Source organism: Heptranchias perlo, chromosome 6 (assembly GCF_035084215.1).
Source record: "Heptranchias perlo isolate sHepPer1 chromosome 6, sHepPer1.hap1, whole genome shotgun sequence".
Lineage (NCBI taxonomy): Eukaryota > Metazoa > Chordata > Chondrichthyes > Hexanchiformes > Hexanchidae > Heptranchias > Heptranchias perlo.
The window spans coordinates 100,821,351-100,848,397 of NC_090330.1; the positions used below are offsets into that span (position 1 = coordinate 100,821,351).

Genomic DNA, 27,047 nt, shown 5'->3' on the forward strand with positions numbered 1-27,047 from the left:
TGGTGAAGGGAGTCAATGTTTAGGGTGGTGGATGGGGTGCCAATCAAGCGGGTGCTTTATCCTGGATGGTGTTGAGCTTCTTGAGTGTTGTTGGAGCTGCACTCATCCAGGCAAGTGGAGAGTATTTGCATTTATATAGCACCTTTAACGTAATAAAACATCCCAAGGCGCTTCACAGGAACGTTATCAAACATAATTTGACACCGAGCCACATAAAAGGATATTAGGACAGGTGACCAAAAGCTTGGTCAGAGGTAGGTTTTAAGGTGCTTCTTAAAGGAGGAGAGAGAGTTGGAGAGGTTTAGGGAGGGATTTCGAGAGCTTAGGGCCTAGGCAGCGAAAGGCAAGGCCGCCAATGGTGGAGCGATTAAAATCAGGGATTTGGAAGAGGCCAGTATTGGAGGAGAGCAGAGATCTCAGAGGGTTGTAGGGCTGGAGGAGGTTGAAGTACAACGATTTAGTGCTTGCGCCAGATATTGGAGGAGCATTTTGTGAATTAGACAGAGGTGGGTTTGGGCCTGGAGATTCATATTTATAACTGTCAAATGCAAAGCAGCCTGGGTCTGTTGCAAGTAGTTAGCACATTGCAGAACTTGGCAGCCTGACCAGCTTGGGATTTTAGACCCCCATGCAGATTCTCTTCTCTTTTTGAAAATATGAAATACAGTATAAGCTTTATCAGAGCTTATGACAGTTCCTTATGGCAGTTTGAAGCTGTCATAAGGGAAATGTTGCAAGTCTGAGGGCTGGTCAAGAGGTATTCTCTTTTCCCCCATCCTGAACTGTGAGATATGTGATTCTTGCAATCTCACAGTTCCAACTGCTGAAAATATTTTGCAATTTCACAAGCTCTTACCAGGAGCTAATGTGGAAAATCAGAAGTTGTTAAGCACAAACTGTGCTAACCTGATGAACTGGTGCTGGAACTCCCCCCCTACAGTAAGGACTGACTGTAGTGGGTCCTTCCAAAATTTGCCCTAGGTTCCTAAACTGCATCTCTGTCGATAATGTTTCCCTAATCCATCTTGCTGGATGTTCAGAGCACTTAAGTCATTTGTAAAATGTATTTTTCAGTAGCTGAAGGGCAGTGGAACCTGTATTTTGATCAGTTTGGCAATACGATCAAAAAAAGAAAGAACTTGCATTTATATAGCTCCTCTCACGACCTCTGGACGTCCCAAAGTGCTTTACAGCCAATGAAGCACTTTTGAAGTGTAGTCACTGTTGTAATGTAGGAAACGTAGCAAGCAATTTGCGCACAGCAAGGTCCAACAAACAGCAATGTGATAATGACCAGATTATCTGTTTTAGTGATGTTGGTTGAGGGATAAATATTGACCAGGACACCGGGGAGAACTCCCCTGCTCATCTCGAAGTAGTACCATGGGATCTTTTACGTCCATCTTAGAGAGCAGACGGGGGCCTCGGTTTAACGTCTCATCTGAAAGACAGCACCTCTAACAATGCAGCACTCCCTCAGTACTGTACTGGAATGACAGCCTGGATTATGTACTCAAGTCTCTGGAGTGGGACTTGAACCACAATCTTCTGACTCACAGGCGAGAGTGCTACCACCGAGCCACAGCTGGCAGCAAAGTAGCTCTGGCCAGCACTGCATTTCTTTCTAATGTTGAAAATAATGGAATCACAGTTTGAAAGTGAAAATCATTCTACGCTGAGTGAAATCCATTCTTTTCCTCTGCCTTGTCCTGTCATTTCCTGCCAATGGGGCCCATAATAGGGACATTACAAAACAAGTTAGTGCCCTATTACAGCTCTTCAAACAATCACCATTAACTGTATTGCACTCGAATGTTGGTGGTTTGTTAGATTAAACTTTCTTTTAAAGCACCGATGGTTGATAACGCGTACTGTGCTATCACAACAGTATAAAACAGCATGGCCTCCTCTTTGTCTGAATAATTCTCCACTTTGTTTCTCACTCAACTGACACATCAGCCATTCAGCGACAGTTCTGTGCAGCCTTAGTGCTCTCATTCTCCCATTGTTTAAATATATTTTTAAAGCTGATTATCATACAGCACAGCAGGAGGCCATTCAGCCCATGTGGGCGTCGCTGGCGAGGCCGGCATTTATTGCCCATCCCTAATTGCCCTTGAGAAGATGGTGGTGAGCCGTCTTCTTGAACTGCTGCAGTCCGTGTGGTGATGGTTCTCCCACAGTGCTGTTAGGAAGGGAGTTCCAGGATTTTGACCCAGCGACGATGAAGGAACGGCGATATATTTCCAAGTCGGGATGGTGTGTGACTTGAAGGGGAATGTGCAGGTGGTGTTGTTCCCATGTGCCTGCTGCTCTTGTCCTTCTAGGTGGTAGGGGTCGCGGGTTTGGGAGGTGCTGTTCTTGTTTAAATGTTTTTCAATAAAATTTGAAATAATAATCACTGCATAGATTCTAAAATTCTTCTGCATAAAATATTTAATTATTTTAGGAAAGATTAACTGCACTTGGTAGATAACCAGTTTAAGTTATTGGGCAAAATGGATACGACTCCAAATTTCAGCCAATCTTTAATGTTTCCTCTCCTTTAGAGAGGCGCTTGTCACAGTGACAGCTGGTTGATATTTACTCTGAATCATAGAAATGATACACCACAGAAGGAGGCCATTCAGCCCATCACGCCTGTGCCAGCTCCTGGAAAGAGCTATGCAATTAGTCCCTCTCTGCTGTTCTTTCTCCATAGCCCTGCACATATTTCCTTTTCAAGTACATCTCCAATTCCCTTTTGAAAGTTACTATTGAATCTGCTTCCACCACCATTTCAGGTAGTGTCTCTCTGCTATTCTGCTGTAATCCGTTTTATAATTATTCAGTCTGCACATTAGAACAACAAATAAGCTATATGTGACAAAAATAGACGTGGAAAGATACTCAGTGTTCTGTGTTAACGCTTTTAATGGGTGAGAACAGTTGGTGAACTGTGAAGACAGCAATGAATATTCATTCTGACAAGCTCATTTCTATTCAGTTAAACCTGTCTAACCTGTTAATTCCAGTCAATTTAGAATCTGTTTCAAATCCTTTATCCCAGCTACTGTGGAAAGCTTGTGCTTACAGCAAATGTAACTGATACTTCGCATTTCTGTGTATGTTCTGTACCAATTATTTCACAAGTATCAGTGGCTAAAACGGTGCAAAACTACAGCTGAACTAAAACACCTGCAGCTGCAGTTTTTTTTTCTTTTCACCGAAAGGTGGAAACAGTGAGTTAACTTCAGACTTCAAATTTCCTAAATGAAAATTACAACACAAAAGATTTACTTTCACTATCTGTGTTAGCCGTAGCTCAGTTGGTAGCATTATCGCCTTCTGAGTCCAAAGGATGTGGGTTCAATGTCCCACTCCTGAGGCTTAAGCACAAAATCTGGGCTGACGTTTCAGTGCAGTACTGAGGGAGTGATGCACTGTCAGAGGTGCTGTCTTTTGGATGAGGCGTTAAAGCGAGGCAGCATTTGTTAATTATATCCATGTGATTATCAATTAGTGCTAATTTTATTCAGGTGCTGGGTATCAATTGGGAACTCTCTTGTATCCATTTATAAGAGAGCTGATCTAGGGAGTGGTGTGGGTGTAAATGTGGAGCTCTGTGAATAAAGGCTTGGAAGCAACTGAAGACTAGGCTCTAGTATTCTATCCTTCACTACCTAGCTATCCAATTTATAACACCATCTGCCCCCTCAGCAGGATATAAAAAAATCTCATGGCACTATTTCGAAGACGAGCAAGGGAGTGCTCCCCAGTGTCCTGACCAATATTTATCCCTCAACCAATGTCACTAAAACAGATTATCAGGTGAACGGTGTGGAAACCACCTGAGGAAGGGGGAAGCCCCCGAAAGCTTGTGGGATTAAAAATAAAATTGTTGGACTATAACTTGGTGTTGTAAAATTGTTTACAATTGTCAACCCCAGTCCATCACCGGCATCTCCACATCATGTAGTAGCTTAGTTATGGTACTAGAATAGCAATGCAGTGGTCATAGCGTAGGTTTTAACTATCAGGCAGCTGACTGTCCCCTAGTTTTTGGTAGGAAGCTGAGTCCATTTTGAGGCCAGGTCTCATTAATATGCCACCAACAAGCTGCGGGCGCCAAATAGGCACCCACCCCGCTAGCGCATGCTCTACCCAGTTGTTTCCCAAAATGACAATTGAGGTCCTATAGGCATCATAGGATGCCAATTTGCATACTAGAAGGGGCCTATCATCTGAAACAAGCAGGTGCTCCAGCCACCCAGTCATAGGCCCCTTTCAGGATGGCGTTGGCAGGAACGCGATGGTAAGTCTTTTCTCTCACGATTTTCAGGGAACTACCACCCCATTTCCACCTACAGGAGCCAGTGATTATCCCACTAGAAAGATAAGCATATTACCAATAACCACCAGACAACCTTTCCAGATTGTCAAAAAAATCCAACTGGTTCATTCATGTCCTTCAGGGAAGGGAGCCTGCCATGCCTACTCTGGCTTACACATGACTCCAGTCCCGTGCTATGTGGCTGACTCTTAATCACCTCTGATGTGGCCTAGCAAACCACTCTGTAAACAAACACTATTAAGTGCAGCAGTTCAAAGAGAAGGCATACCATCTTTTGAGTAAAAAAAAAGGATGAGGAATAAATGCAGCATTGCCCACATCCTGAAAACAAATTAAAATAAGTATGTGTGTGCAGATCAGCTGATAACCGGGTTGGATTTGACTGTGCTTCCCTCTGCAGTCGAATAGCCTGCAACATTCATTGTTTAGGTTTGCATATGAAGAATGGCCAATTGGTCAACATCTTCAGGAGAGGAAGGGGAGGGAAAAAATGAGGAATAAAAATGCTCCAAAAATTGGAACACAAATAAGGCAGGCCTAGCTTGGATTAAAGTAACGTGACATGCAATTATGTCATGATAGATACAACCTCCACACAGGTCAGTGAAAAAACATAGGTTCTGTCTGTGACCAAAGGGATTGTTTTAATTGGTTAGTTTGATTGGGCTGCGCCTGGGGTGAGGTGGGGGGGTGGGGGGGAACATTTTACTTAATGCAGAATATACCAAGGTAACTCTACCCCAGTACCTATCCATATAACTTTATAACTTATAATTTCATGCAGTCATGTGTAGGCACTCATTCTCTCACACTTACAAATTAGCCCATAGTCACGTGTCTCCACATACAAAAGCAGCTTGAGTTCTACACCCTCACAAGGACTAAACGGTTAACTGTAGGCAAATTTAAACTGATTACTATCCTTTTTTTTATTCGTTCATGGGATGTGGGCATCGTTGGCAAGGCCAGCATTTATTGCCCATCCCTAATTGCCCTTGAGAAGGTGGTGGTGAGCCGCCTTCTTGAACCGCTGCAGTCCGTGTGGTGAAGGTTCTCCCTCAGTGCTGTTAGGAAGGGAGTTCCAGGATTTTGACCCAGCGACGATGACCCAGCAAAAAAAAAAGCCCGTAAATATAGGACAGCCACAAACTCTGCCTCTGAAATATGTTTCTTATTTGCACACAAGTAAGATTTGTGAAATTAAGGTGAGGCTGGATGAACAAAGCTGCAGGAATAGTTTTCTAGTCTGCATAAGTACTTACGAATACACAAACTGCCAACAGCACTCAGTAACATTCATTCAATTGAGCAAAATGCTGTAATTTAGCTTTAGTCTTGTGGTGGCCTCCATCATTGCACAACACCGCAGGTAATGTGTAATTCCATTGAGAGCACAAAATAGGCAACTACAAGAAAAAATAACATCATTGCTGTAAGCCTCCTCCGCAAAGCAGCTAACAGCAAGCAATTTATGACTGTGTTGATAATGAAAAAATGCTGTGGGTAGAAGGAAGTTTATGTTACTCACCGGTTGCATGTGCCTTTTTTTACAGTGGAGACTTTCTATCTACTCACCTGCACTTGTTATATATTTCACTTGATCTCCAAATTAAGAAATTGCTACCAACGTTAAAAAAATGAACAACTTACATTTACTTCATTAGGTTCTCGATGCTGTAGAGAAATTGTTTACAAATCAGTAATTGAATATAAGGAAGTGCTTCCACCTTTATTTCTCTTGTCTGTTATGTTTCCCCTTTCTCATAGACTAGTTTATATTTCAAAAGGCTTTGGGATAGAATTTCCGTCAGGGTTCAGAAGATAGGGGAACCACCAATGAAAATTCTAGGCTCTTATATCTATATTGTTTTACTTGTACATTTCTTCCTAAGGCACTGGGGTACTGTTTCACAAGTACTGGCAGCCCCGTACGTACATTCCCAAAGTGACAATTCTTCATCTGGGAGGCCAAGCAGTCAGTAGGAATAGACGATTCAACTGCATCGCAGCCAAACTCAATCCTGACCTCAACTGTCATCTGGCAGATGCACATTTTCCAGCAGAAATCAATTGGATAATAATTAGGAGCAATAACCCATGGCTAATATTTCTCTGTCAAGCGTGGGAAACTGAAGCCAATTGTAAAGAAAGAACTTGCATTTGTATAGCGGCTTTCACGACCTCACAACATCCCAAAGTGCTTTACAGCCAATGAAGTACTTTTGAAGTGTAGTCACTGTTGTAATGTAGGAAACACGGCAACCAATTTGTGCACATAGCAAGATCCCACAAACAGCAATGTGATAATGACCAGATAATCTGTATTTATTTTAGTGATTTTGGTTGAGCGATAAATATTGGCTAGAACAATGGGGAGAACTCCCCTGATCTTTTTCAAAATAGTGCTTTGGGATCTTTTACGTCCACCTGATAGGGCAGATGGATTTAATGCCTCATCTGAAAGACAGCACCTCCGACAGTAGAACCCAAGAGCTGAGATTAGCTCACGGACCAAGAATAAAACCTGCAATATTCTGGTCTGTATGGCTCGGTGCTGTGCTGTCAGGGGAGTTCCTTGTGCAATGTCATAACAGTAATAAATTGAAATACTATATGGATTATTAGGGATGAAAATTTGGATTTCTGCAGCATACAGGCGTAAGACAAGATGGATGGAAGGGTCTAAAAAGTTGAGTACTTGCAAGGCTTAATCCAAAGTCTTATTAGAAACATAAATAAGAATGAGAACTTGGAAATAATACATTTTTTTAAAAATTGCCAATCTCCCATATTTTTTTCCTACTTTTTAACATTCTAGTCAGCCGTGTCTGGCAACTGACCATAATGGCAATTGAATCCAAGAGATAAAATGGCATGAGTTTGCCCATCATTATGCCGATCTAGGTAGTTTAATATTGCTACCAATGAGTATGAGTAACATTTTCTGAGACATTAACTGTATCGCATAATTTTGTTTAGGACAGTCGTGACGGGCTGGGTATGGATGTGCCTGCGAAAGTGAGCATTAGAATGACCATCTCAAGCCTAATGTGCACATTTGATAATTACTAGAATGTGCCGTAATTGTGTGGTCTAGATTAACGAAAACAAGGCCATGTATTTTAGTGTGGTCCAATGAATACCTTGGCTTGTAGTATATGCATAGTAGAGAAGATGAACGGAGTGAGTGGCTTTTGATTTATACATGACTGTGCTTATCTCAGATAGACATATGTGGATGATATATGTCCAAATAAAAAAATCGATAATCTAAATTGGAGAAACCTCAAGTATTCATGAATGAACTTGAATTGAGTAAGTGCCACTCCAAATGAGTAAGACATGGCAAGTCTATAAGTTTTTAAAATTTGTACTCGTGATGTGGGCAACACTGGCAATGCCACATTTATTGCCCATCCCTGGTAGCCCTCAGAAGGTGGTGATTGTCTTGTTCCTTAATCTTCAGCAGTCCTTGTGATGATGGTGGTGTTAGTAGGGAATTCCAGGATAATGACCCAGAGACAATGATGGAACGGCAATATATATCCAAGTCAGAATGGTCCGTAACTTGGAGAAAAAATTGGAGGTGATGGTGTTTCCATGATATTGCTGCTTTTAAACTTCTTGGTGGTAGAAGTTGCAGGGCTGTGGGTTGCTATTGAAGCATGCCGGGTGAGTTGCTACAATGCACACTGTAAATATTACATACTACAGCCACAGTGTCCACCAGTGGTGGAAAGGGTGACTATTGACTGCAGTGGCAGGGTGCCAATCAAGCGAATTCTTGGTTGGAGATGAATATTACCTGTGACTTATGTATCACATCTGTTACCTGCTACTTATTAGCCCAAGCCTGGATGTTGTCCACATCCTGCTGTGGCCCAGCATGGACTGATACATTATGGAGAAGTTGTGAATGGAGTTGAATACTGGAATCGTCAGTGAACAGCCCCACTCCTGACCTTATGGTGAAGGGAAAGTTGTTGATGAAGCTGTTGAAGATGGTTGGGTCAAATTCTTTTTCAAGAAAGACCTGCGCAAATGTCCTGGGGCTGTGATGCCTGGCTACTGATAACCACAATCATCTTCCTATGTGTCAGGTCTTACTCCAACCACTGAAGGGTTTTCCCCTTGACCTCCACTGACTTCAGTTTTTCTAGGGCTCCTTAGTGCCACGCTCAGTTGAATGCTGCCTTGATGATAAGGGCAGCTGTTCTCACCCCTTCTCTGCCATTCAGCTCTTGTGCTGACGTCTGGTTTAGGGCTGTGATGACGTCTGAAGCTGAGTGCTTCCGGCAGAACTTGGACTGAATGTCGGTTTATATTAAATGAGGTTGATTGTTGGAATATGCAATCAGTTGTTAACAGTTACACTTTTTTTCAGTTTAAATTTTTGGTGCATTGCACTCTTAAGATGACTACAGTTCTGTTTGTTTAAATGAATTTAAATATGCTGTTCATTGAAACTGTTAATTTTCAAGCACACTTTTGAAAATAGTGTTGTAGTGACCTTTTTTTTCAGATGTTTTATGAGTCTTCGAAGACAAACAAAAGGTATATCCTTTATTTATACAACATGTAAGGAACATTCAGTAGTGGTTTATAGACAGCATTTGTCACTGTCAGATCCACAGCTTTCAGGGTGATTACACAACATACATTGTATAAATACAGCACATAGCAATTCACATGTGAATCAGGACAAATAAACCGTAATGCAACACTGGACAGTAGAATTCACATGCACCATGGTCATAACTCGTGTGGCTCAAAATAACCGATAGTTTATTTTTTCACAATCCTCTGACTACTACTTTCCTACATTACAACAGTAACTACACTTCAAAAGTACTTCATTGGCTGCAAAGCGCTTTGGGAAGTCCTGAGGTCATGAAAGGCGCTATATAAATGCAAGCCTTTACTAATCATTCTGTAGTTCCTTACCTCTCCAAATTTCCATGCCAAATAGTGCATGTAATCAGTCTGAGTTCTGAAAGCTTTTGTGACAGCAGTTACAGCAGAATTAGTGAAAAAATGTCATTGATAGCATCAACATCTTTTTTCATGTTGTAGCTGGTAGACTAACTAATTCCCAGTTTGTGTTCAGACCCGCAGACTTTCTTTTAAAAAAAAAGGCAACTACACCCACTCATCATCAACAACTGCCTACTGAATCAAGCAACTGAAGCCTGAATTTGTTAAAAAAGTAAAACAAGATCAGCTAATCATCTAATAGACAATTATATGTGCGCCAAGTGCAGGCAATTGGGACTAGCTTAGTGGTATAAACTGGGCGACAGGGACATGTTGGGCCGAAGGGCCTGTTTCCATGTTGTAAACTTCTATGATTCTATGATTCTATATGGTGATAACCGGTAATTGTTCACTTGAGATGGAGGTTCTAATTTCTAACACCAAGAGGCAGAAGAAGAGACCTATGGATTCTTTCTTACTCTAATTAGATTTTTTAAAAGACAAATCGAATTTTGAAAGCAAACAAACCTCTGAAGGAGGAAGATAGGAAGAGAGGCCAGGAGGGGGAGGGTAGGGGAGGGGGGACTGGTTGAGGTTGAAAGGACCTCTGGCCTCATCATTTGTCCTTGGTGGAATCAGTGGGAATGGGAAGGGGTAGATGGAGGGTGAAGGATGAGGTGAATCACAGTGGTGCAAGGGGGAAGGGATGATGTCGGAGTTGTTAATTGTATCATGTGATTTATATCAATTAGTTTTAATTGTATTCAGGTGGTGTGTGTCAACTGGGGACTCTCTTGTATCCTTTTTATATGAGAGCTTATCTAGGATGTGGTGTGCGTGTAAGGGGGATCTCTGTGAATAAAGGCTTGGAAGCAACTGAAGACCGGGCTCTAGTATTCCAATTAATAATAGGAATGCAGTGCGTAGTTCAAAAGGGAAGAGGTTGGGGTAGCGGTGGAAACAATGGAGTAGTAGGAAGAGTTAGTGGGAAGATAAATAGGTAGGGAATGCAAGGGTGCAAGGGGTTTGGGGGAAGCATAGAGTTAGTTTTGGACTCAGCTTTTGGTAGACCTCTTGGCGTTGTCAGGTGTAAAACTGAACAATTCACTGGCAAGTACAGGCCCATGTACCATTAAACATCCACCATTGATATCCTATTGCAAAGTTTGAAAGATTGCTAACTGAGACACAGTTGGAAATAAGGATGGGTAACTGAAGTATAGTAATCTATGACACAGCAGTGGGGCCTTAGTAGAATGAATGAAGCCTGATAGTTTTAACAGGTTTGGAAGAAAACAGTGTAGAACTGATCTAAGCAAAGAATTCCAATATATTACTCTCATTATGTAGAAGTCCAGATACCAACAAATCAGTTTTTTTTCCATTGAATAGTATTTAGCTGTGGCAAAACAAATCTGTTATGGCAATGTTTAAAATGTTGGGAACAGATATTTTAGATATTGTCTTACAATATTGTAGCATACGATTGTAATATACTGATCCTGGGCATAACAGTTGTTAAAATTATTCTGCGTTTATTTGATTTCACTGTAATAAAACAAATCTAGCATGGCAATTTTTAAATTGTTGGATGGGGATTTTACAGGTAATTTTGTTCTTTAATAGTCTCTTATAATAATGACTGACACACAATTATATAGAAAATACCAAACGTCTCGGCGGGTAACTATAAACAGTCAAGCGTTTTGGATAATGTCATAAACCACAATAACAAAACCACAACTATCGAAACTCCAAGCATGAGTTACATTATCAACTGTCTTCATTTTATTACGTATATAAAATTCTATTTATTTTGCTGTCTCTGAACTTTCCCATCAGAGTTTTTGTCCTCCATTGCCACTGCCAAATTATCCTTACTGTGAAATGCTCTATCTGAACAAGAGTAAAAACTAGATGGAGCAGTGTGTTAAGTCATTCTTTAAACATTGGGCATTTCAAGGAATTCTTCCTTTTTACAGTGATTGAATGCTATGCTACATATCACTGTCTTTGAACAATACAAAAGATGATTACATTAAAAAGAACACTTTATAGTTCCTGGGTATCAGCCATGGCTCAGTTGGTAACACACACGCTCCTGAGTCAGAAAGTTGTTAGTTATGAGTCCCACTTCAGAGACATGAGCACATAATCTAGGCTGACACTCCAGTGCAGTACTGAGGGAGTGTTGTACTGTCAGAGCTGCCATCTTTCAGATGAGACGTTAAACCGAGGCCCTGTCTGCCCTCTCAGGTAGATGTAAAAGATCTCATGGCACTATTCGAACAAGAGCAGGGGAGTTCTCTCAGGTTGTCTGGCCAATATTTATCCCTCAACCAACATCACTTATCTGGTCAGTATCTCGTTGCTGTTTGTGGGACCTTGCTATGCAAAAATTGGCTGCCGCGTTTCCTACATTACAACAGTGACTACACTTCAAAAGTACATAATTGGCTGTAAAGTGCTTTGGGATGTCCTGTGGTCGTGAAAGGCACAATATAAATGTAAGTCTTTCTTTCTTTTCTTTTAATATGGATTTCTGTCCTAGGTAGCCAACACAATAACATATATGCAAAATATATAGAACATACTCAGAATGTATCCTAAACAGCCCAAGTCCACATCTCCTTGGCAAGACAACTGGCAAACATTTTGTCTTTGTTTTTTCCTACTGTAACATTAGGTACCAGTTAGTGTAAATACTTTATTTTTTAATGGTTTGGAGGTCGATTTTACATTGAGTTTCAGCATCAACCGCTTCCAGATCAGCAACAGAACAGAGGGGTAATTTTCTGACTGATGCTACTGGTGGACAAGGCTGCCTGCTGGAAGTGTGAGGTCAGAGAATTACCCTTTATATTAACACTGTCTTTTCACCTGTAAAATCTGGGTTTGAATCCAACCCAGACCGATGGGATGAAAGCTTCTCTCTATGCTTCCTCTGTGAAATGACTACACGATTCCTCTGAGTTAGGGCTTTGTTCCTAATCAACACAAAAACAAAGCAATCTTTCATTGTCAATTGTCAAAAACTGGAAATCTCATTCAGTAAGCCCGTGAGCAAGGCTGGTGTGGGAAATGGAAATATTACACTGGTGCAGTAGAGGGTGCTCTTCTCAAGTTGGAGGAGTAGAGGGAGCTTTGCCTGGGATTACCAGTAAGTGGAAAAGGGGTTTGTTTCTCAGCACTGACATTCCTTACCTTGATCAACACAAAAACTCGCCCAAAATCTAAACTTTAAAAGCTGGATTTGTGTCGATGCCAGATTTGTTCTGAAAACAAAGTACAAGCAAATCTTGAGATTAGAGGAAATAGATATGAAATCCACAGAACACTCTTCAATTGTACAGCATTTATCTGTAATCTAAATTTACTGTGAATTATTTTCTGACGTATGTGCAGTAATAGTTTTAGAAGAAAATGTAGAAAACAAGTCAAGCAACATTTTAAAAAAATGATCTGCTCTTTACTGAGCTCATGTGGCAGAGCAATTAGAACATAAAAATACAAGAAAAGTCAAGGATGAGAAAAGGTCATTCAGCCCATAGAAGCTCAGCCTTCATTGAGGGCTGCCAACTCTGGTTGGACGTATTCCTGGACGTTTCATCACATGACCTCCCCTCTCCAACCGTCCCGCCTGTTCAAACAGTCTTTTACCCCATCTCCAATAATTTTACAATTAATAAACAAAAATGTTCAAAGAAAATGAAAAAAATAATAATTCTCTTTTAATACCTCTATGGTTTTTCTCACAGCAGCTTCCAAGAGATCAATCTTCAATTCCTGGAGACTCCAGGTCAACCCTGGACGGTTGGCAACACTATCTTCAGTTCAGGTGCCACAATTGGCCTCAGTGCTGCTGGGCTAGGAAGGGTAAAATTGGCTCTTATTACTGGCCCTGTTTGATATCCAGTGACTCGTGCTGGAAATAGCATGGAAGTGTAGAGTGGGTAAGACCAGCATCAGGGATGTCTGGGATGCCCGCTGTGCTGGAATAGTCTATTAACACTTACTATCTAGACTCACACATCGTCACTTAGGTGAGACGTGAGAGAGCAGTTGGCCTACGGTACTGCGTCCCACAGGAGATACTTCACAAGATGATTAGAAGGGGCGAACATTTTTTAAAAAGAGCCAAAAAGATGGTAACTATGTTTAATAAAATGTTGCCTGCTGAGCCCCTACTGATGATAAAACTAGAATAAACTAAACCTGGCTAGAGTTTTTTTTACTAAAGTTTTTTTTACTAAAGTTTTTTTTAGTTCCAAGTAGCACATTGATCGTTGATTAAATGACTCTCAACCTTAAGTTAATGCGTCAAAGGAATTTGTTTAAAAAAATCAATTTAACTTTCACTTAGAGACTAGTAGTTACTCATTTCTCGTTTCCCTACAAACAGTAAGTTATCTAACTTTACTGTTGAAGCCAATTACTCATTTGCCCTTTTCATTATTTAAGTTGTATTTCCCTGTTGTGGATCTAGACTTAGGAACATGGGAGCAGGAGTAGGCCATTCAGCCCCTCGGGCCTGTTATATAGGAGCAGGAGTAGGCCATTCAGCCCCTCCGGCCCGTTACATAGGAACAGGAGCAGGCCGTTCAGCCCCTCGAGCCTGTTCCACCATTCAATTAGATCACTGCTGATCTGTAACTTAACTCCACCTACCCGCCCTGGCTCCGTAACCCTTGAGACCCTTACCAAACAAAAAAATCTATCAATCTCAGTTTCGAAATTTTCAATTGACCCCCAGCTCAACAGCTTCTTGGGGGTGGGGGGGTGGGGGTAAGTTCCAGATTTCCACTCCCCCTTGTGTGAAGAAGTGCTTCCTGCCATTGCCCAGGAACGGCCTAGCTCTAACGTTAAGGTTATGCTCCCCTTGTTCTGGACTCCCCCCACCAGAGGAAATAGTTTCTCTCTACCAACACCTCTGTGGTTGCACACATCATAAACACCTCTTGGTGCACTATGTCACTGAGCACTCTCTCAGAGACGATCCCCAGTGAGATCTCGGTGTGGAATGAATGCAGTGACACTGGGCTGGGGGTTTCTCTGCAATCAGTGCAGATCTACCTCTGCACGTTGTCAATTTGCTGCTGTCACTTTTGCCCGTCGCCCCACCCCTCCGCACACGCGGCGCCGCGCCAGGCAAGTCACTCTCCAGTCGAGGATGAAGCCAAGCCCTTTTCTCCTCCTCCTTTTCAACTTGTGGGCAAGTCCTAAAGCCCAAGCCGAGGCAGCCCCGGGACACGGTGGTGGTGGGGGGGGGGGGAAACAAGGTAGCCAAGTGCATGCTGTAGCTGGCTCCCGGTCAGGACCTCCTCTCCCGCAAGCAGCAAGCAGCAAACAGCAGCAGCAGCGCTGGAAATCGACACAAGGAAAGGATACAAGAGGGAGTCTGCAGGGATTCCCCTCCCGCTCGCCTCTCCCGGGGGCTGCATTTCCCCGAGCTCTGGGGCACAGGGATGGGCTGACTACCCCCAGCCAGCTGGAGGGAGAGAGAGAGAGAGAGAGAGTTTATTTGTCTTGTGTTCTGTGCAAGGAGAAGGCCACGTTTTGAGTGCATCCCGTCTGGTGGTTTATTTTCAAACATTTTTAATTTCTTTTTCAAAAAAAAAAACCAGCAAAGGATCCCCGTCTAACTCGGAAACACCGTCTGCTTAAATGTTAAGGCAACGGGCAGCAAGCAGCATTCTCCACCTCTATCCCCAAACCCTGCTTTTTATTATTATTATTATTATCATTATGATTTCACCCTGGGCTGGAGGACACAGGAGGTGCGTTTGAGATTCTTGGTTGAGCTTTTTTTTTTGCTCGAGGGCAAATCATTGGGTCAAAATCGAAAGGATATTGACGTTTGTGGATCGTTATGCAATCGGAAACAATAATGCATGAAGTGCTTGACTAAAGAGATAGCAAACATTGATAATAAAGCGCCTGGTGCTCTCATCGGGAGGAAGGTGCGTTGTGGAATATTGGCCAGTGAATATAAATCACTTAAAAGTTAGCTTGTACGTGACCGTAATCGGACTTGCCTGCATTTCAAAGCAAATGGGCCAGGGATCTGGGAGGCTATTAGTGACAAGATCCTCCCACGTGTCATTCTTTAGCAGCTGAAGCTGCAACTCAACCAAGTGCAAGGATAAAAAAGAAATAATCTGTATCTTTGCAAACCTGATTCTACGAGTCAGTGGGAATGGAGGAGGACAGCCAACAGCAGCAGCAGCAGGATGAGAAGAGCAAACTTGAGAAAAGGTTTACCTTGTGGTACATGGGCTGGTCCACTCTGGACCGCAGGACAACCCTGCCCATGTTGCCCTGGCTGATGGCTGAGATCCGCAGGCGCTGCGAGAAGCAAGAGCCAGGGTCGTCTTTGGCAGCACGGGAGGTTCTCCTCATCCTCACTCCACCTCTCATCCGATGCGTCCCCCAGGCCACCAGCAGCAACACATCGGTCTTTATCTTTGAGCATAAGGCACAGCACATCACCAGGTTCATCCACAACAGCCATGACCTTACCTACTTCGCCTATCTAATCAGGACCCAGCCTGACAACCCTGAGTCCGAGATGGCATGCCATGTTTTCAGAGCCACTGACCCAAACCAGGTAAGGTGATTGATTGGATGGGCAGAGCAAGAGGGTATGAAACCTCTTGACCACGCAGCCAAAAAGATGATAACTATGTTTAATAAAATGTTGCAGGCTGAACCCCCATGATAAAACTAAACTAAACCTGGCAAAAGTTTTTTTTTTACAGCATTAGATATGACTCTGAGCGCACGCTGGCAGAGTGACCTGATCACCCACTTCCAAATGTAATTCTAACCAGAGTCTGAACTGTGCTATTTAGTATTGCCGGTCTGGAGTAGATACAAAAGAAAATGTTAGCTTGAAACCTGTTTTGAATGTCGGCGACATAACTGAAGCAAATGTTTCAATGTAACTTCTTTTAATTGAGCTATAAGTGAGGTCAAATACTCAATTGCTTTTGTAAGAAAATAAAGATGAAGTGAACCTTGGGGTATAAAAGTACAGCATGTCATTAGATTTTGACTCTTGTCCTGGCTGTCTTGCCAAACCTGCCAACACACAGAAATTAGGAGTCATGTGTTTGTATCTTAAGGAGCCTTCCTCTTTGGGAGCAAGAACAACAGTTAGGATCATGTTTGTTAGGATGCAGTGGTATTTTTGTAATACTGGCTTGTTTTGATACATATTGTGCCATTATTGTCTTGTGTTTGGCAAACAAATATATATTTTAAAAATCTGTAAAATGGTTCTTGTAGAGTCCTGTAAATCAGTTCTTTAAGACTTGTACGGTGTGTGTTTATATGTGTGTGTATATATATATATATATATATATATATATACTTTCAAGGACCATAAACTTTTTTTAAAAAACACTTTTTTTCACTAATATGTTGTCATTTTATGTCAAATGACCGGTAAAGTTTAGTACATTTTTAGCAAAACCACAGATGTAGTGTTTTTGTGAATTAACTGTGGGGAAATCAGAATCGGCTAGCATTTGGCAAAAAGTCAGGGAAAGGCCCAATATATAAATTACTTTGGGAAATGCTGTTAAAATTTATTGAGGGGAATCTTGATAATCATAGATTTTTCACATGAACTATAAATGACAAAGATCAAATGTCTAGTGAGATTTCCTGTTGGGTAAACCTCAGTAAAATTCTGGTAGTTTGTACAGAGTTTTTACTGGATTCTCTGATGGTGTTTGCTTTGAAATTATTTCCACTAAATGTCCTGAGATAAAATTATTCTGTTATCCAGGACCTTGCAGTGCACTTGGGGTTTAGGCCTGGGGCTCAAAATGTGTTCACAGGTGAACAGTAAACAGTTGGCTTTCTGTGTGTAGGTGCATAATGATTGACTACAGGGGAGTATGTCTTCATGGGAAGTAAGCAGGCAGTGTGAATGGGTGTGTGGGAATGTGACATTGAGTTGAGACAGGGTGTGCTTGTGTGCAGTGTATGCCATGATTTTTTTATTTTGATACAATGAACTTAAAATAGAGGTGAGGACTACGTTTGGTTAAATTTAATTTTATGTCAAATGGCAGCATTTTTCAAAAACATAATTCCCTACTTTGCAAGCCATTAGGATTGGCTGCTACCAATCCCTTTGTTCCCTGTGAAGGGTCAGGTAACACTATAATGATAAATTGTAAACAATTTTACAACACCAAGTTATAGTCCAGCAATTTTATTTTAAATTCACAAGCTTTCGGAGGCTTCCTCCTTCCTCAGGTAAATGTTCAGGAGCTCCTTGAAGCCTACGCATTTATACATATAGAACAATACATGGTGTTTACAGAATGCCCCTGCAACTGCCCGTTGCCAAGGCAATCACCGTGTTCAGACAGAGAGGTGTCACCTGCAGAACCCCCGAATACACATTCAACAAAAAAACAAACAGGAAAAAAAAAACAGAGAGAGGCAGAAACATCCGGAAGGCAGAGAAAGCCAGCAAATGACCCATTATATTAAAAACAGATAACATTTGTTCGCTGGTGGGGTAACCAGCGAACAAATGTTTGTTCCTGTTTGTTTTTTTGTTGAATGTGTATTCAGGGGTTCTGCAGGTGACACCTCTCTGTCTGAACACGGTGATTGCCTTGGCAACGGGCAGTTGCAGGGGCATTCTGTAAACACCATGTATTGTTCTATATGTATAAATGCGTAGGCTTCAAGGAGCTCCTGAACATTTACCTGAGGAAGGAGGAAGCCTCCGAAAGCTTGTGAATTTAAAATAAAATTGCTGGACTATAACTTGGTGTTGTAAAATTGTTTACAATTGTCAACCCCAGTCCATCACCGGCATCTCCACATTATAATGATAAAAGCAGCGCAGTGTGGTTCTTTGACTTTATCTCTGCTAACTTTGATGCCTCATTTTGTATCTAAAATTAGGACCCATCATCAGCAGCAATGTGTCAGACTGGAATGCCATGATATTTTCAGTCTATATATGGAATTGGATTCCATTAACACTACATGCAGAACAATCAAAAAGCCTTATGTACTTTTGCATTGAAATATATGTATGTTTTAACTGAGCGTGCACTTAGTTTGTTCACACATCCCCATCTTTTAAAAGGTATATTGTAGCTTCCTCAGTCTTGTGCCTATTACATGCAGTATCACAGCATATCACCTCCCCTTGACGTTCAACGACATTGCCATTGCCGAATCCCGCACCATCAACATCCTGGGGGTCACCTTTGACCAAAAACTTAACTGGACCAGCCACATAAGTACTGTGGCTACAAGAGCAGGTCAGAGGTTAGGTTTTCTGCTGCGAGTGACTCACCTCCTGACTCTCCGCGGCCTTTCCACCATCTACATGGCACTTGTCAGGAGTGTGATGGAATACTTTCCACTTGTTGGAACTGCACTCTTCCAGGCAACACTCAAGAAGCTCGACATCCTCCAGGACAAAGCAGCCCGCTTGATTGGCACCCCATCCACCACCTTAAACATCACTCCCTCCACCACCAGGGCATCGTGGCTGCAACGTGTATCATCTACAACTTGCATTGCAGCAAATCGCCAAGGCTTCTTCGACAGCACCTTCCAAACCCGTGACCTCTACCACCTAGAAGGGCAAGGGCAGTAGGCGCATGGGAACACCACCACCTGCACGTTCCCTTCCAAGTCACATACCATCCCGACTTGGAAATATATCGTCTTTCCTTCGTTGCTGGGTCAAAATCCTGGAACTCCCTACCTAACAACAGTACTGTGGGAGAACCATGACCATACAGACTGCAGCGGTTCAAGAAGGCAGCTCACCACCACCTTCTCAAGGGCAATAAAGGCTGGCCTTGCCAGCAACGCCCACATCACTTGAATGGAAAAAAAATTGTCCTTTATGTCAAAAGGTCTCACTCGTATTGGTGAGGTTCAGGAGTTTGCCTGTGAGTGAGAGTCCCATGGCCTTGATGACTACACCTCAAATTCAGTGTTACTGGGATGATATTGTCGATGGTTTGGAATTAACACCGGCCCACTGACTACGTCAAGACCACTAAGTACTTCGGATAACAGATCAATGATGATGGCACTTTGGCCCAATGGATCATTGAATTCACTCTAATCGCAATATATGCGATTATACTGCGTACAGTTTTGGTCTCCTTATCTTAAGGAAAGATATACTTGCCTTGGAGGCGATACAGCAAAGGTTCACTAGATTAATTCCTGGGATTTGAGGGTTGTCCTCTGAGGCAAGGTTGAGTAGAATGGGCCTATTCTCTCTGGAGTTTAGAAGAATGAGATGTGATCTCATTAAAACATATAAGGTTATGAGGGGGCTTGACAAGGTAGATGCTGAGTGATTGTTTCCCCTGGCTAGAGAGTCTAGAACTAGGGGGCATAGTCGCAGGATAAGGGGTCGGCCATTCAAGACTGAGATGAGGAGGAATTTCTTCACGCAGAGGGTTGTGAATCTTTGGAATTCTCTACCCCAGAGGGCTGTGGATGCTGAGTCATTGAATATATTCAACCGTAGAACCATAGAAAAGATACAGCACAGAAGGGGGCCATTCGGCCCATTGTGTCCGTGCCGGCTCGAAGAACAACCAGGTGCCCGTTCTAATCCCACCTTCCAGCACTCGGTCCGTAGCCCTGCAGCTTATAGCACTTTAGGTGCAGGTCCAGGTACTTTTTAAAAGAGTTGAGGGTCCTTGCCTCTACCACCAATTCGGGCAGCGAATTCCATACACCCACCACCCTCTGGGTAAAAAAGATTTTCCTCATGTCCCCTCTAATCATTCCGCTAATCAGCTTAAATCTATGTCCTCTAGTTCTTGAACTCTCCGTTAGGAGAAACAGATACTTCCTGTCTACTCTATCTAGGCCCCTCATAATTTGTACACCTCAATCAAGTCTCCCCTCAGCCTCCTCTGCTCCAAGGAAAACAACCCCAGCCTATCCAATCTCTCCTCGTAGCTGCAATTTTCAAGTCCTGGCAACATTTTTGTAAATCTTCTCTGCACTCTCTCCAGAGCAATTACGTCCTTCCTGTAATGTGACCAGAACTGCCCACAATACTCTAGCTGTGGCCCTACCAGCGTTTTATACAGTTCCATCATTAGATCCCTGCTTTTGTATTCTATACCTCGGCTAATAACGGAGAGCATTCCGTAAGCCTTCTTCACAACCTTATCTACCTGTACTGCCACCTTCAGGGACCTGTGCACATGCACTCCAAGGTCTCTCACTTCCTCTACCCCTCTCAATATATTCCTGTTTACTGCATATTCCCTTTTACTGTTTGCCCTCCCTAAGTGCATTACCTCACATCTCTCCGGGTTGAACTCCATTTGCCACTTTTCCGCCCACTCCACCAACCCATTGATATCTTCTTGGAGTCTACAGCTATCCTCTTCACTATCAACTACACGGCCAATTTTTGCGTCGTCTGCAAATTTGCCAATCATGCCCCCTACATTCAAGTCCAAATATTCAAGGCTAAGATGGATAGATTTTTGGACTCTAGGGGAATCAAGGGATATGGGGATCGGGCGGGAAAGTGGAGTTGAGGTCGAAGATCAACCATGATCTGATTGAATGGTGGAGCAGGCTTGAGGGGCCGTATGGCCTACTCATGCTCCTATTTCTTATGTTCTTGTGCCTGTTGCTCTGTATCTGATGCACAGCTTCCATGCAATTTTTTAAACAAAATATCAAGAACTGGCTAGATTTATTAAGTTCTGTAATGACATTTCATTAAAAAAATTCTTTTAAATACTATATTTGAAATAAAGTTTCAGCGTCATATAGCACTATAATGACAATAAGAGTCTCACACATAAGCTTAATGTATGTTAGAGATTTATAGCATTCTGGCATATATACCATTCAGACAGTACAGCAATATTTTGTACAGCAAAACCAATAACATAGCTCTCCATACACAACTGAGGAGAACACCCCATCTGCAGGCCCAGCAGTCATTACTTATTAACTAAGCCATCAAGGTATAATGCTATGACCCATAGGATATGGATTAACATTCACTCTTTCGTCCTGTCCCAATGGTCAGGAGGTTGGGGGGTGGGAGGAAGAACCACGTGCCAAGTATGAAAAGGTAGAAGATCTGTCTTCCTATACGGAGCAAGGATTATCTCAAAATAGCTTCCATTGTCCTGCATTCTTACCTCTGCTTACTCTTTGAAAATAAGATGCAGATTGCAATCACTTCTTCAAGCCACCCAGGCGATCCTCCATAAAGTTGTGTTTTTGTGTGACTGGTAAGTGTAAAAGCCATCTTAAGTTTATAATCTGGGACATCTGAGTCCTCCAACACACACACATCATTGTTTTTGGGAAAGACCTGTGAAGTGCAGACAGCAGTCTCTGATGAGCCCCCCTGATAGCTCAGTAGCTAAATGCAGCAAGTAGTATGATAATTGAGCCAGTTCAACAGGACCTGCCCTTGTTCTGTGCTGAGATAATCTTAATTAGTGTTGGATTGCTGCGATGGGCTTTGAGGTCCTCTGGTCCATGAGGGGAATGATCAGAGTTCCTTTTCTTGGTTGTTATCTAGTGAGATTTATTTAAAAAATGCATGCCTGTAGATCTTGAGTGAGGACAGGACTGAACATGATTGTGATGCTCTTCATAATCAAATAGTCTGCTGACACTCGCTGTCCAAAAGCACAAATGAAAAATGGCCACTTGAGCAATGTGCAGGAGAATTACTGATGCCTGTAAAGTGTTGCACCCCAGGGCATTTGCAATTAAGTTTCTAGTTTCTATTATTTTGATCCCACTGTTACTTTTTCTGTGATCTGGAGATTTTTGTTTGTTACTGGTTCGACAACCCTGATTTGTATAGCTGAGTGGAACTACGCTCGCCTGTTTCCATTCTTATCTATCTAGTCGTAGCCAGAGAATCACCTGCAATGGCTTCTCTTCCCACTCCCGCACCGTTACCTCTGGAGTCCCCTGAGGATCTATCCATGGCCCCCTCCTATTTCTCACCTGCATGCTACCCCACGGCGACATCATCCAAAAACATAACGTCAGGTTTCACATGTACGCTGACAACACCCAGCTGTATCTCACCACCACCTCTCTTGACCCCTCCACTCATCCATGACTTTGTTACCTCTAGACTCAACTATTCTTGGCCTCCCATCTTCCACCCACCATAAACTTGAGCTCATCTAAAATTCTGCTGCCCGTATCCTAACTCGCACTAATCCCGTTCGCCTAACCCCTGTGCTCGCTTACCTTCGTTGGCATCCGGTCCGGGAATGCCTCGATTTTAAAATTGTCGTCCTTGTTTTCACATCCCTCCATGGCCTTGCTCCACCTTATCTGTGTAACCTCCTCCAGCCCTAGAACCCTCCGAGATCTCTGCGCTCCTCCAATTCTCACCTCTTGCACATCCCTGATTTTAATCGTTCCACCATTGGCCTTCAGCTGCCTGGGCCCTAAGCTCTGGAATTCCATCCCTAAACCTCTCCACCTCTCGACCTCTCTCTCCTCCTTTAAGACGCTCCTTAAAACCTACCTCTTTGACCAAGCTTTTGGTCACCTGTCCTAATATCTCCTTATGTGGCTCGGTGTCAAATTTTGTTTGATAATCGCTCCTGTGAAGCTCCTTGGGATGTTTTGCTTCATTAAAGGCGCTATATAAATGTAAGTTGCTGGTGACATCCTTTATTTTTCTGACCATTTTGTCCTTTTTAATTTTTTATTCCCTTTTTTGTCACGTGTATCCTCACTGGGTGGGTGAATGACCAGTCTCCAGTTTTCATTTGTGTTGCACTGAATCTGGTCATCAAGTGGTTCATTAGAGTTGCCTGGTATTGACGTTCGCTCTAATGCCCCCTTATCCCTGTGGGAAGCTCTTGGCCTCTTCTCAACACCTCCTCAGTGATATGGCTGAAGTCGAGAGCTCTATGGAGTGGGTTATCAGAACTGTGACCTTCCACCCTATGGTGCCGCAGTTTGCTGCTTCATATCCTGTAACATGATTCCATCTTCGCCTGTATATTTTACTGGAGCCACTCATAATATACAAGTGATTAAACTGTTTTACATAATTATCTGAACGACACAAGCAATACAAATACACATATCTTCATTCAAAATTATTTGGAGAAGGTGGGGGTCATCTGTTAAATATTATATAAAAAAGATAAAAGTAGAGCACCACTTCAAGGCAAACTATGGGGCAGAAGTTCAAATTGGTGAAAGGTGAATTTAAGACTGATGTTTGAAAAAAAAAGCAGTACTTGGAATGTAGGTCCAGGAAGAGTATTGGAGGTGAAAACCTTAGACTCATTTGAGAGCCAGTTGAATGTTGTGATTGGTGGGAGGGGGTTGGGGTGTTGGGAGTCTGTAGACACCCTATTTTTATTTGGATTTCCAGCAGTTTTTTTCCCTTTTAGTCTGCAGCCTTTTCTAGATGGATGGATGGCCTTCCTTGTCAGTCTACCTTGTGATCCAGATTTATTGGGTTAATAAAACAAGACTGAATATCATTCTGGAATGTTTTGCAACAACCTAAAAACAAAGTCCCCGCTTATAATTGTACAGGATATTGTGCTGAGAGCAATAATTATACTGCTGTGTCAGGCTGAGGTGAAAATCTGCTTTTCCATTGTGTACTCACTTTCTATGCCTCGCCAGTTCTAATTGCTTTTCTACCGAGTTTACAATTTTTTTCTCTCTTTCTTTTGTCCTTGTCTCAGAAATAAATCCATGTTACCTTCTGTCAGGGTAAAGACATCATCTACGCATCCTACAGGAGTGCAACGGGAAGCTTTGGAGACCAAAATAAAATTCTGATATGTGTGACAATGGCAGTGAGGGAAATATTTTCTTTTATTTTTAAACGTTCCTCTTGTCATCTGGAACTGTTTGAAAGGTGAACTGCATGCTTCCTATAATTATCAATTGTATATAGGGTGGGAAATCATTTATTGAAACCAGCAGTTTTTCAGACCAACTAGTTACCAACCTGGTTGACTGTCCCAGTGTGTCCTGGGTGTGTAATTATTTCATTGTGACGCCCATCAATTTCCACGCTGAATTAATATCAGTTAATGCATAGCACCATTGGAGTAGGTAGCAAAATTATTCTGTGTTTCTGATACTGATTGGATAAGTGGAATCCTAATATAAATAAAGTTTATATATAAAGAATGTAGCTTACTAAAAAGCAGCAGCATCTGGGAGTGGAGGAGAGGGTGTGGATACAAATTCATACTTATGATCCTTCACCACAAATTTCTCTCTCTATTTGGCTGTGTTGCTAGCAAGAGGCCCTGAGCAGAGTTAGAGTGCTTCCCACAGGGAAGAGAGAAGCACTGAAGGATTAGTCAGCGAAGCCGATCTTGTGCTTCAGAGTGACCCTGGTAGAATAAGCCTTTATTATCCCTTTTATAGTCCAGGGCTACTGGTTCACACACAGATGGCTTAATAATAGGTTTAAAATTTTGATTTCAGTGCTGCAGAGGGTGCGTCACTCAGGATGATCAAGAGATGAAAAGTGTATTTTAAGAAACAGAGGGAGTTCTGCTCAGAAAGAACGAACTTGCATTTATGTAGCGCCTTTCACGACCACAGAACGTCCCAAAAGCGCTTTACAACCAATGAAATACTTTTGAAGCGTAGTCACTGTTGTAATGCAGGAAACGCAGCAGCTAATTTACGCACAGTATGGTCCCACAAACGGCAATATGATGATGACCAGATAATCTGTTTTAGTTGAGGGATAAATATTGGCCAGGACAATGGGGAGAACTCTCCTGCTCTTCTTCGAAATAGTGACATGGGATCTTTACGTCCACCTGAGAGGGTAGAAGGGGGTCTCGGTTTAACATCTCATCTGAAGGACGGCACCTCTGACAGTGCAGCACTCCCTCAGTACTGCACTGGAGTGTCAGCCTAGATTTTGTGCTCAAGCCCCTTTCGTGGGGCTTGAACCCACCACCTTCTGACTCAGAGGCGAGAATGCAACCACTGAGCCAGAGCTGGAAAAAAAGTGGAAATGCTGCTGGTGTAGATTTTTACACATTAGTTGGTGACTGCCTTGCAATAGAGCAGTGTACAATGTAGCGATTTGTTGGCCAATGCCACAATTCCAGTTCGGTCCATTCCCCATCCATCGATTGAGTGCATGGGCATGAAACCATTGGCATTGCAAAAGTGACTGGATTGCAGATTCTCTGATCTGCAAGCTGCTGATTGAAACAGAGCTTGTGTAAAACTGTAGGCAAGGCAGGGGATATATTGTTCTGTAGCTTTAAAAGTTCTATTGGTAAGTATGGACTCCTCAGAATAGTGCTTTCTCTTGCATGTTCCTTGGTTAAATGTCCAATTAATACCCACTATTATTGCTCCAACTGCCTGGTTGTTGAGAGATCATCATACTTTCCAAGCTTCCTCCTCCTCATGTTGTTCATCACCTGTCAGGTTTGCCTGCAATGAAACTATATTAAATCTTTATTTAAATGACTGTAATATAAATTAAAATGCATGTGTACGTGGGATGAACAAGCCCAGTCTAGCTGTTGCATGTTGTGTTGATGCTTTAGTAGAAATGAGAGAGCTATGCAGACATGATGATAATACCTGAAGTTGAAGTTGAATAATCCTAAATACAATAATTGCAATGCTGAGCTGTGTATTTTCATTTGCCTAACTGTCGAGGCTCGATTGGTGGCACTTTCGCCTCTGAGTCAGAAGGTTGTGGGTTCAAGTCCCACTCCAGAGACTTGAGCATAAAATCCAGGCTGATTCTCCATTGCGGTACTGAGGGAGTGCTGCACTGATGGAGGTGCTGTCTTTTGGATGAGACAATAAACCGAGGCTCCGTCTGCCCTTGGGTGGATGTAAAAATCCCATAGCGCTATTTCGAAGAAGAGCAGGGAACATATGAACAGGAGTAGGCCATTTAGCCCCTTGAGCCTGTTCCGTCATTCAATGAGATCATGGCGGACCTGTGACCTAACTCCATATACCCGCCTTAGCCCCATATTCCTTAATACCTTTGCTTAACAAAAATCTATCAATCTCAGATTTAAAATTAGGAATTGAGCTAGTATCAACTGCTGTTTGTGAAAGAGAGTTCCAAACTTCTTCTGCCCTTTGCGTGTAGAAGTGTTTCCTAACTTCACTCCTGCAAGCCCTGGCTCTAATTTTTAGGCTATGTCCCCTAGTCCCAGACTCCTCAACCAGGGGAAATAGTTTCTCTCTATCTACCCTATCAGTTCCCCTTAATATCTTGAAAACTTCGATCAAATCACCCCTTAATCTTTAAGTTCCAGGGAATACAACCCTAGTTTCTGTAATCAAGGGAGTTATCCCTGGTGTCCTGGCCAACATTTATCCCTCAACCAACACCACAAAAACAGATTATCTGATCATTATCATATTGCTGTTTGTGGGAGCTTGCTGTATGCAAAAATGGCTGCCACGTTTCCTACATTACAACATGACTACACTTCAAAAAGTACTTCATTGATTGTAAGGCGCTTTGGGACATCCTGAGGTCGTGAAAGACGCTACATAAATGCAAGTTCTTTCTTTCTAATTTAAATAGGACACTTGAAGCATTCATGTTTAAGGCAACACTTCCTTCACAGTTCATATAAAAAAATTCAACAATACACAATGATGGGGCTACAAATAAGTACAACAACTTATCTTTATATAGCACCTTTAACGTAGTAAAACATCCCAAGTAGCTCAAAATTGA

The 27,047-nt window shown here is 42.4% G+C and overlaps 1 protein-coding gene and 1 long non-coding RNA gene across 3 annotated transcripts in view; one reads left to right on the plus strand and one right to left on the minus strand.

Annotated features, from left to right (window-relative positions):
- Window positions 1-11,132: 11,132 nt before the first annotated feature.
- Window positions 11,133-13,497, minus strand: LOC137322587 (uncharacterized). The gene is made up of 3 exons (XR_010963193.1): window positions 13,046-13,497; window positions 12,512-12,582; window positions 11,133-12,294 (listed from the first exon to the last, which is right to left on the minus strand). It is a non-coding gene; the product is annotated as an uncharacterized lncRNA (long non-coding RNA).
- A 1,049-nt stretch (window positions 13,498-14,546) lies between these two features.
- The window catches only part of tbc1d4 (TBC1 domain family, member 4), a 215,932-nt gene continuing 203,431 nt past the window's right edge, over window positions 14,547-27,047 (plus strand). For both annotated transcript variants that reach the window (XM_067986534.1, XM_067986535.1), the window contains exon 1: window positions 14,547-15,914. In XM_067986534.1, coding sequence (XP_067842635.1) covers window positions 15,504-15,914 — 411 coding nt within the window. In that variant the 5' untranslated portion in view covers window positions 14,547-15,503. The remainder of the gene's footprint in view (window positions 15,915-27,047) is intronic.